Below are 12425 nucleotides of genomic sequence, written 5' to 3'. Positions count from 1 at the left end.
TTTACAAATGAATGCTCTTTTGAACTCTATCAAATATCCTGAAATTTATTTTATCATGGTTTTCATAAAAATGCATTAGCAGCTAAACGAATAAATAATAATAGTAATAATAATAATAATAACAATAATAATAAAAATAATAATAATAATAAATGTTCTTGAGCAGCCAATTTAAATTTTGTCTTGATTTTTGAAGAAAATGTGACAATGAAAACTGAAGTAAATAGTGCTAAACTGTAGCTTTGGATAGCAGGAATAATCGACATTTTTGAAAAAATTATAACAGGATCATTTTATTTTTACTTTAATATTATTTTTATTTTAATAAACATAAAGTTTCTTTGAATAAAAAAAAACTTTTGAACAGTAGCATATACTTGAAAACTTTAGCAGAAATGTCCATAAAATAAAACAAACAGCTGGATAAAACCAAAATACTAATATTAATAATTTCAAACACACACACACGCGCGCACAGAATTGAATTAAATCCTTTAATGCAAAATCTTTTGCTTTAGTGGCATTACTTCAGAACTGATTAGACACAAAGTTTCAAATCACAATATTAACATTAATAAACACACAATCCATAAACATAATCCAAACAAATGAGAGTGATTTCCACAGATCCTCTCAAAACCTTTTCAATCCACAAGATGAATTCATCTAATTATGTAAAAAGCTGCTTGTCGGTGTAAACATAAATATGGTTTCACCTTCTTTCTCTTTTTATTTTTTACATAATTTGATGAAGTGTGCAAGAATTGTGTGGATGAACGCTATATGGCTTTACTTATGGCTTGAGTTTTATATTTGCATCATCCATGAAATGACAACTAATAAATAACACCTGACGACCAAACTATGGGATAGAAAATATACCTGCATTCCCATTCAAAATTCTTTCTAAAAAGAGTGTCAACACATAAATATATCTAAACTTTGTTGCTGTATCAGTTTTGGTTTCGCACAGGTGACCTAAAACTGAACCGTATACAGTTCTTAATTCATTAATTCTGAATAATAAATGTATTAATTTGAAATAAACATTACGGGGTTGTTCACATCAGCATAAAAACAGAGATTCAGCAGTTTGCTACATGCCTCTGCCTTGGCTGATCAGTTTAATAATAAAAAGAAACTGTGAAATATCCAAAATAAGCAGTGATATGCTTTGATCCTGTTATTTTGCATAAGCAGAAAAGCTAGTTTTTGTAAACAGCATGTAAGCACTATTTTGGCATTAAAGAATCTCCATATTTGGCAGCCTTTTTGATAAAGAAATAGTTTACTCAAATATATTCTGTACTTATACATATTTATTGAAATGTAGTGAAGTCCACTTGACATGTATAAGACATGTATAAGAGATTGTTTGTCCATAAATCATAATAATAAAGTTACATCATCAGTTAGTATCTTGTAAATCAAAAAGCTGAATGTTTGTAAGAAACAAATCCACAGAGATGTTTACTTTAAGTTAATGTAAAAGTATATAATAAGTAATTTAACTTATAGACTTAGAACTTAATATATAAGCTTTATAATCTCACATTTTTAAGAAAATCTTGAGGGAACGACAGTTTTAAGTTTAATGTTAATTAATGTTCATTAATGGTTAAATTATATTCATAATAATTGATTTACCTCAACTCAAAACTATCATTTCTGACCAAAATATTGAGGCCATACAGTAATTCAAAATAATGCTTCCTGTAATTAAAGCAATCATCTTCTATTACTATCTAATATTATGGATGAAAGAATTTAACCATGGAAAATATATATATATTTTAACCAAAAGAATAAATAGAGTGCTGTAATCCTGGTGTTAAAATCCGGTTTTCTGTAGTCTTTTATCCTTTTTATAAATAATTTCAAAATATATACTTATTTCCATTTAGTAACATTAGTTCTGTGGTAAAATGTAATTTTACGAAACTTTAATAATTTGCTGTAAAAAGCAAACCGCACAGAATCTCCTCAAACACGTCCTGTATTTAACACCAACATTACTTGAAACGTTTTGATTTGATTATTGATTTTTATAACTCAGAAATTGAAAGCCCCCATTATAAAAGCCTATCAAATAATCCAGAGGGTATCTTAATGATGAACGTGTTTCTCACAAAAAGACCGCTTTGTGCTTCACTAGATTTTAAAGGACTATTTTACCCAAAAATGAAAATTACCCCATTATTTACTCACACTCAAGCCATCATCAGTCTATGCAAATTTCTTCAGTCAGACAAACACTAGTGAGAGTATTTTTCATATTTATCCTGGCTCTTCTATGATGTACAATGGTGTTGGATAATGACTTTTATATTGAAGCTTCCAAAAAGCTCATAAATTTGCCATAAAATTAATCCATTCACAGCCAGGGGGTTAATGCACCTATTAGTGCTGGGAAAAGATTAAACGTGATTAACTGCATCCAAAATAAAAGTTTGTTTTGACATAAGACGTGTACGTGTATACATGTGCGTGTACTGTGTATATTTATTTACACACATGCATTTTTATACTTGAGAAAATGTTTATTGTGTGTAAAATATATAATACTAATTATATATAAATGTAAATATCTATGCCAAAAAAATGTGTATAGTTTTGTTTTTATTATGTGTGTGTGTGTGTATTACATATACATAGTAAAAATATATAATACACATATATTTATTTATTTTGGATGCGATTAATCACGATTAGTCTTTGCCCAGCACTAGACAAATTTTTAAAAAATGTAATTACAAACTTCCATCACAGACTTCTGTATGTTCGTAAGACGCATTCATAATGCCGCGTGATGCACGACTGCCTAATTACATTAACCGTATTAGTAGTGGAAGCTCCAGTGAGAGTAGATGAACAAGGATAGCTAAACAACAGTAACCATAACAGTAACCAACTGAAACTAAAACGAGAATTTACAATATTAGAGAAGTTGTCGAGAACGTGTATTTGGCAGCTGACATAAGTCAGCGATTTGATATTAAAACAAAAACATTAGAAGTATTTCTGTTACAAAAACACATCAATTCGCTTCATCAGACATGTGTTAACACTCTTGCATTGTACACGTTATTTTTATGACCGATTTATGTGCTTTTGGAAGCTTCAAAATAAAAGTCACCATTAAGAGCTAAGATTAGATTTAAAACTACTCCGACTAGTGATCGTCTGACAAAATAAAGTCATATACAACCAGAATAGTTTTATGAAGAGTAAATTATGGGGTAATTTTGACATGCGTTAACCCTCTCCTAGTGTAAGAGTTAATTTTACGAGGGATTTATGCGATTTTGAAAGCTACAAAATAAATCCAACACCATTTTACAGCATTGAAGAGCTAGGATTATTTATAAAACTACTCCGACTGTGTTTCTCTGACTAAAGAGAGTCATATATATTGAAAATAATTTGATGGTAAGTAAATTATGGGGAATTTTGGACAAGTGTTAACCCTTCCATAGTGTATGGGTGAATTTTACCAGGGATTTATGCACTTTTGAAAGCTTCAAAATAATAGTCACTATCCATCACAATTTTACAGCGTTGAAGAGCTAGGATTATTTATGAAACTACCCCGACTGTGGTTGTCTGACTAAAGAAAGTCATATATGGAGAGAATAGTTTGACGGTAAGTAAATTATGGGGTAATTTTGACATGCGTTAACCCTCTCCTAGTGTATGGGTTAATTTTATGAAGGGATTTATGCACTTTTGGAAGCTTCAAAATAAAAGTCACTATCCAACCCCATTAAACAGCATTGAAGAGCCAGGATTAGATTAAAACTACTCCGACTGTGATCGACTGAAAAAAGGAAGTCATTTCAACCGAAAATAGCTTGAGGGAGATTAAATTATGGGGTAAATTTGACGTGTTCACCCTCTTGTACTTTATAAATTATTTTTATGACAGATTTATGCACTTTTTGGAAGCTTTAAAATAAAAGTCACTATCAAACACCATTTTACAGCATTGAAGAGCCAGGATTATTTATAAAACTACTCTGACTATTTGTCTGACTAAAGAAAGTCATATATATATAGAATAGTTTGACAGTGAGTAAATTATGGGGTAATTTTGACACGTGTTAACCCTTTCATAGTGTATGGGTTATTTTTATGAAGGATTTATGCACTTTTGGAAACTTCAAAATAAAAGTCACCATCCAACACCATCATACTGCCTTGAAGAGCTAAGATTATTTATAAAACTACTCCAACTGTGTTCGTCTGACAAAAGAAAGTCATATACACACATAATAGCTTTAGGGAGAGTAAACTACGGGGTAATTTTGACAAGCGTTAACCCTCTCCTAGAGTATGGGTTCGTTTTATTACAGATTTATGCACTTTTGGAAGCTTCGAAATAAAAGTCACCATTCAACACCATTATACAGCACTGAAGAGCTAGGATTAGATTTAAAACTACTCCAACTGTGATCGTCTGACAACATTTAGTCATATACACAGAGAATAGTTTTAGGGCGAGTAAATTATAGGTTAATTTTCATTTTAGGGTTAACCATTCCTTTAACTGATCTCCAGGAGTGGTGTTGTAGATTATTGTGATGTTTTTATTCAGCCTCCATTTTTATATCTGGATGAACTATTTCTTTAACAACAACTTTACTTTTTTTAGCATTGAACACACTTTGGAGTGACCTATTTTTGTAACACGATCCCCCCAAAAAACTTTGATCCGTAGCAAATGCAACTCGATCTTGCACATAAGAAAATATCAAATCTGTCACCGTGAAAAGATAACAGAGCCAAATCCAGTGAGAACAAACAGTAACAGTGTTTCCCATTAAAGCGAAAGCTCTTTAGTGCTGACACACATAAAACGCTCGTGGATGAATGTTCAAACACGGAAATGAAAAAAATCATCGCTGTCTTCATATGTTTGGCGACATCAGAGCAGTTTAAAAGTCGTCTGATAAAGATCGAAGGCCGATCGCAGACGCACAAACCTCCTGTCAGGATTGCAGAAGGAGGATCAGAGATAAAAGAGAGCTTGTATAAGCGCAGCAGGGGCGTCCCAGATGGCAGACCCCGTGACGTCCCTTTAAAGCTCCATGACAGGTCACCTTTGTAGTCAGCGAAGCCACTGCCACCTTGCAAAATTTGGCATTATGGTAATGAAGGCAGTCAAGTTTGGTTTGGGCCTCCAGAGACTCCACACGTGCTACAGCCGAGCAAGCATGGGCTTCTGGGTAGGAATTTTACCTCCTGTGTGTCAGAGGAAAAGAAAAGTAAACAAGTTAAAAAAGAACAGAGACGCAGGAGGTCATGATGGTACGGCGCAGCGACATGACAACAACTGGGTCACAGAGGCAGACAAACACGGAGGATATTTAAAACTTTACTTGTTCAGCGAGAGCTTAATATATTTTAAAAGCAAGCAACATCTGCTTAGCAGCAGGGACACAATGAGCTCTCTGAATTACCATGGTTAAATCTGTCATAATATTTTATGCTTGTATATGCACTGAAAAGGTTTATGTTTTTAGATTCAACAGAAATAAAAAGTCAAAAAGTCACAAAAAAAAAAAAAAATCACTTAATATATATATATATATATATATATATATATATATATATATATATATATATATATATATATATATATATATATATATATATATATATATATATATATATATATATACACACAATTGAAATCAGAATTATTAGCCCGCCATTGGATTTTATTTTCTTTTTTAAATAGTTCCCAAATAATGTTTGCCAGAGCAAGGAAATTTTCACAGTATGTCTGATAATATTTTTTCTTCTGGAGAAAGTCTTATTTGTTTTATTTTGGCTAGAATAAAAGCAGTTTTTAATTTTTAAAAAAACATTTTAAGGTCAAAATTATTAACCCCTTTAAGCAATATATTGTTTCGATATTTTGCTGAACAAATTATCATTATATCTTGCCTAATTACCCTAACATGCCTAGTTAACCTAATTAACCTCTTTAAGCTGAATACTAGTATCTTAAAAAATATCTAGTCAAATATTATTTACTGTCATCATGGCAAAGATAAAAATAAATCAGTTATTAGATTAAATAGATCAGGTGAATAGGAGGATGAGGAACGTGGCGGAGAGGATGATCACTCACGCGCACAGGTGATGTGATGCGTGCGACTGCTTAAAAAGTATGCGCGCTCTGGTTTCCTGGCACGAAGCAACCGTGTCTGGAAACGCAACTGCTGTGATCGGTTCTCTTTAAAATAGACTGGATAAAAAGTGATGCTGATTCACCCACAGTCCTGCTGCTTCCAAAAGCTCCGGATATTTTTAAAATATGTCTTTTTGTAAGCAGCAGCGGTTGCCGTTTTTTTTAACTATTCTTTGAACACAACAGATTATGGGCCTAATGTTACCCGTGTGATCATCTTTCCATTGTCACAAACGGTATGTTTTTCACCTGCTTACTTTTCCTTAGGGTTATTTTTGTTAATATGATTTAATTATCATTTTTAAAATAACATTGCTTTAATAGGAGATTAACATCCCATGTATGTGTAGTTAACTAGTGATCTGAGAGACCTTTAGCCTGAACAGACTAGGCTACTGTGCATAGTTTTAAATATGTGGCAATATTTTTTAAATGTAATTGTTTTTTAAGAAAGGTTTTGTTGAATAAAAAGTGCATGTATACAGCTATATTTGGCATGTTTTGACATGTTATTTATCATTTGTGGCTAAGATATAATTATATATTTATTTTTGGTGTGGTCAGAAATAAATTTGCTAAATCCTTAGTGTTGAGCCCTGAAAAGACTTGTGAAATAAAAATAAATTGCAATGCGACACTATGAAACCACAACCCATTTTCTCATGCACATTAAGTTCATACACAAAAAAAGTTAAATGAACGAAGACATAACACAAAGTCTAAATCAAGTAATTTTAGCATGTCAAAAAGTCAAATTTATGCATATAAAATATTTTTTCTTAACAACAAAAATGTGGCTAGTGAAAATGGTGAGTGGCTAGTAATGTTGGAAATCTACTAGCCACAGTAGCTGGTTATTAAAAAAGTTAATGTCAAGCCCTGTATACATATATACAGAATTAAAATTATTTGAAAAAGGAAGACTAGTCGACTTCAGTTTACATTAAGTATTAACTATTATTTTACTTATTATTATTATTATTTTTCATTCATTCATTTTCTTTTCGGTTTAGTCCCTTTATTAATCCGGGGTTGCCACAGCGGAATGAACCAACATTATGAACCACACGCTCAGACCTGCACGCTCAGACGGCTTGACCTGCACTTCCAAACCTTAACAGTGCCACCTGCTGTTTGAAATATAGACTAACCTGAATACAGCTGCTTTTAAATTGTAACTTAAACTATTTTTTTACTATAAAATATTATGCTATGATTGAATACATTATTAAATAAAATATTAAACGTACTAGATTTTGATTAATGCATTAATTCTGTTGTGTTTTTATTAATTGTATTTGTAAATAGATATTGTTCAGTTACTTCAATATTTTCAGACATTTATTGTTTTTTTTTTATTATTTATCACTGTTTCGTATTGAGTTGAGGGAATGAATTTTATCTTAATATACAATACATTTATTCACATACAATAAATTATAGTACTCTGGGTAATTTTCTCACAACAAACTTTATTTTTGTGTACTTTACCATGAGGTCCTACAAATCATCAAGGTGTAAAAAATGCAGAAAAAAAAGGTGAAAAATAATAATTGGATTAATGATAATGTTTTTACGTCGAAAATAACATCAAATAAAATAAATGCTTTACATTTTTGTTGGGGAGATTTTTCATTTCTCGAGCAAAAAATTCAAAGTATTTGCAGCCTTTGGTGCACTGTGTTAGTGTTGGCAGAGACCACCCTTTTTGAATTGTAATATCTATCTGGGAAAAAATACACAAGCCACAAGCAAATTATTATTGCTTTAACCTAAGAGAGCTCATATTGTAAATTCTATGCAAATTAACTGATATTTTGATTTCCAAAAAACTATTTGTAATTATTACAGAACTTGTTAATAATTGATAAACTGTTATTGTTTTACTGTTATTGTCTTTGGTAGCACTTTCAGATTGATAATACAGTAATATGTACTGTAGACCTACACTAAAATATCTTTCATATAATAATTACGTTATATATTATACATTTTATTTTAACATTTTTACTTTAACGTTTTATTTATTTTTCCAGAAAACATTGCTAGAAAATTGTCCCAGAATGGTACAATAACACCGAAAATAAGAGCAAGCTGTAAATATCATAAAATAATGCTCTTTTGACAAATTTTGATCAAATCAAACACAGAAACAATTGTTTGTTAGTGTAATATTTTACACCACATTGATTTATGCCATAAAACCTGGTAATTTTCAGGAATCGCTTTAATAATCAATAACCTTACTGGCGTGTCTGATGTTGCTACTTGCTAGAAAGTGCTTGTCTGAGCGTGCAGTTAGGTCTCTGTACCTGCTGCTTCACCTAAACCAACAGCAGGTGGCACTGTCTGAGAAAACGGTCTGGAAGCGCAGGTCTGTGCGTGCAGGTCTGAGTGTGCAGTTGGGTCTCCGGGCCTGCAGCTTCACTCTACTCGAATGAACCGCCAACTTATCCAGCACGTTTTACGCAGCAGATGCCCTTGCAGCTGCAACCCATCTCTGGGAAACATCCATACACACTCATTCACACTCATACACTACGGACAATTTAGCCTACCCAATTCACCTGTACTGCATGTCTTTGGACTGTGGGGGAAACCGGAGCACCCGGAGGAAACCCACGTGAACACAGGGAGAACATGCAAACTCCACACAGAAACGGCAACTGACCAAGCCGAGGCCCGAACCAGCGACCTTCTTGCTGTGAGGTGACAGCACTACCTACTGCACCACCGCGTCGCATTATTATTATTATTCATAATATTATTATATCATCCTCATATGCATTATTTTAAAATAGTATGCAGCTGTTATGTTAGCATTCACAGTAAATATTATAAGATTTTTTTTTCCAGTTGTCATATTAATTAAAATGTTAGTCATTATGTTATGTGACTTTTGTTATGTGACTTTGTCATGTTTAAATTTAGTTGTTTATTTAATGATTAATTTTGTTGCTACAGTTTTGCTTTTAGCTTTGTCATCAAAGTTTGCTTTTGTTTTTATTTTCTTTATTTGGTACAAACAAAGTCAACCCAAATACCAAAACCAAATGATTGATTTTACAAATCACAACCTAATTTATATCCCTTTTCCCATGGTTTTACCTTCCATGCATTTATCACATACATGTCGATCATACTGAATTGTGGGATGCAATATGTTTTCACAGGGTAAGCTGCAGTATTTCATGTGCATATAACCACATATTTCTTACCGTATACGTGGTATATACCAGAGGTTTTCAACCTGGGTGCGAGAATTTGAGGCATGCACTCTAGTAAATTATAATGACAGTTTTTATGCGTTTTACTGGAGTGAATCTGATTAACGTAAGTTCCACAGCAAATCGGTCACCAGTACAGTTAATGGATTAGAGTAAAATATATACAAAAAAAATGGACCAGGTGCTTTTTAAAATTAATGATGGTGAATGAAAGTAAAACATGTGAGTCGTCTGACAAAAAAGTGCCCTTCTGAATCAAATCAGCAGGATGCCCTTCTGAATCTTTCACTTACTTTGAAGACACTACTGACTATGTTTACACGGATTACATCAGTAATCTAGTTATTTGCCCTTATCTGAATAAGACAAGGTTATAATTAAGGTTTTTACGTGAAGTGCTTTTTGAATGTTGCATCATCAGGCTATCCACGTTTCCTGCAGAGTCTTGTGTAATTTTGGGTGTTTCATCTTTATTTTTCAACCTAAACAGCAGTTCGGCAGTTTCACGTTTACTCAGGAACATTTAATTCATGCCCCTGTGACAAACTGGGGTATTTGACGCGAGTATGGAGTAAAGACTGGTGGAAGGGTGTTGTTTTAATGGAATGTAATACCACACACTGAATGGAAAGAAAAACACTACACATTTCACGGGGTGTGTGTGCGTGTCTGCAGTCTTTTAATAAAAATATGCATACTCCACGTCTTAATTCCATTTCTGTTTAGTTCAGTTATAAACTTAATGCGTTTAAATTAATTAAAAATTGCTGTTTACATGGTAGACTCTTAATCAAAGTATTGTCTTAATCGTATTAAAGTATTGTTGCCCATGTAAACGTACTCAATGTTCGACTAAACCACACTATCAGGGCTCTGCGAACTTGACTTTGCAAAGCAGCAATTTCTGTGTGTACGTACATCAAAAGCAAGTATGCTATGAATCACGCTTATTGACAGTGGAAGATGATTTAAGGTTAGTCATGTCAGGAATCCAAACATGGATTAGCATATTGTCCACAAAGATACAGGTTCAGCCATCACACTGAATCAGGTAAGCTGTATATTCATGTTTCAATGTAATTAATGCTATGCACTTTAAACACAGCAAGTAATATGTGAATGATGCTTGCACATGCAATATAATTTTAGCTCGCGGGAGGGAGAGGGGGTAGGCGCGAGCGGCATGTGTCATAAAAGGTTGAAAAACCTTGGTATATACTGCAGACTGAATAGTCTATCATATTTCTATTCTAGAACACAAACTATTTTGACAAGACATGACACAACTCTTACCCAGAGTGTCCTCCAATGAGTTCACCGCAATCTTGTTCACCTTCAGCGTCACCAGATCTCCTCTGTGACAGAGAGGGAGCACCAATTAAACCACATGTAATTAATAAACATCATATGTTTAATGAAATAGAAACTACAGGTATTTGGACGTACACTTTGAGCTTCCTCACAGCGTTGAGTCTCAATAGCGCTGCTAGAACATTCTTCTGCAGGTCCGAGGATAAAACCTCATAACACATCAGACGACCTGATGCCATCAAGACACGCACGCACGCACGCACACACACACACACACACACACACGCACGCACACACACGCGCACACACGCACACAGAGAGAGAGAGAGAAATCAGCATTACTGAGTAGGATAAACTTTTTATTCGATAAGAAAAGATGCACATAAACTACAATGGAAACAATTTTACCACACAAATTTCAGTATAAGCATTAAAAAGTTCATGTGATTTTGTTATAAGAGATCATGTGATGATGAAAATGTGCGTAAATGGACAAACCAGCAGGCTGAGCACATTGTAAAGCATCTGAACTTTTGTTTTGGTCATTCTAAAACGCCTTACCTTTTAAGTATTAGTGTTATTATATTATTAATGACCTCCAGAATCAAGAGCGTCTGTGCTTCGTGTCTGACACCTTCAAACGCCACCGCGCGTTCACTGCGTGTCAGAATTGCCTTCTGAGGCGCAAATCATTTATTAGATGAAGAAAAGATTGACGCAGCTTCTCCTACCGCAGTAAATTCAGTTTTTACTGTTGATATTTGGCGCCAGTTAATCAGAAAGTGACGATTTTGTTTGCTTTGACTCGTTGGATGGAAACGCAGCTTTATTCGCGTCTTTCATAAGATAATCCAGTTTTTGTGCATAAAGTTCATTCGCATTTTTGGATGGAAACATAGCTAGTGTCATCTTTTTGTGGGTCTTGAACCCTATTCTGGCGGTTATTGTTTCTCAGTAGTACGCAAGGGATTTTCACCATTTACAGGGGGTAGTTTGGTGAGTTTTTAGCCATACAAATCCAAAATGTTGGTGTTTTTTTCCTTTCACAATCCGTGTAAATATTACAGGCAAAATTAGCTCCTTTTTTTGGATAAACACTGAGGTTGTGTGGTAATTTAATTGCTGTCTGAATCCACTTAGAGTTTATAAAGAAGATCAATCCAAAAGTTGTTTTTGGCCACTGAAATCTTTATCTATCTTATCTTCATCTGAAAGCATAAGTTAAATCACTGAAGAGCTATGGAAAATTTGGTTTTACAGATGTCCCATGAGAAACAACTGCTGTCCGAATAAGGCTTTAGACAACAGAAAGACCTCTAGGAAATCTATTTATAAGAAGACACAGCAAAGGATGTACGAAATCAAATTGTTGGAGATTGATGTTAGTGAGCAAACAGGACCTGGTTTGTAAACAGATGAAACTTTCACAGTTAAACCATTGTGAACCTGTGTTACCTTCTAATATGAGTTTCAGAGCAAAGTCCCTCACGCCGGGAATAAACTCCTTTTCTGTCAGGTTGTCATTAGTCTCCTCACATAGATATCGGCAAACCACCTACGCAAACAACACAAAATCAGTATGACCTCCAATAGTTGTTTTCTAGAAGAAAACAGATTGAGAAAACCCTTTAGGAGACAAGCCTAACTATACAGATATGACTGTTTAACTATTCCTACATACTCGAGTTATT

The 12425-nt window shown here is 33.5% G+C and overlaps 1 protein-coding gene across 1 annotated transcript in view; it reads right to left on the bottom strand.

Annotated features, from left to right (window-relative positions):
* Positions 1-480: 480 nt before the first annotated feature.
* gnpat (glyceronephosphate O-acyltransferase) overlaps positions 481-12425 on the bottom strand; it is a 43006-nt gene continuing 31061 nt past the window's right edge. Inside the window, 4 exon segments of the mRNA XM_056481118.1 lie at positions 481-5241; positions 10717-10778; positions 10870-10963; positions 12190-12289. Coding sequence (XP_056337093.1) covers positions 5198-5241; positions 10717-10778; positions 10870-10963; positions 12190-12289 — 300 coding nt within the window. The 3' untranslated portion in view covers positions 481-5197.

The sequence above is a fragment of the Danio aesculapii genome, chromosome 20 (genome assembly GCF_903798145.1).
Source record: "Danio aesculapii chromosome 20, fDanAes4.1, whole genome shotgun sequence".
NCBI classification, from domain to species: Eukaryota; Metazoa; Chordata; class Actinopteri; order Cypriniformes; family Danionidae; genus Danio; species Danio aesculapii.
Note: the sequence above shows the minus strand (reverse complement) of the source record. Positions and strands in the feature narration are given on the sequence as shown.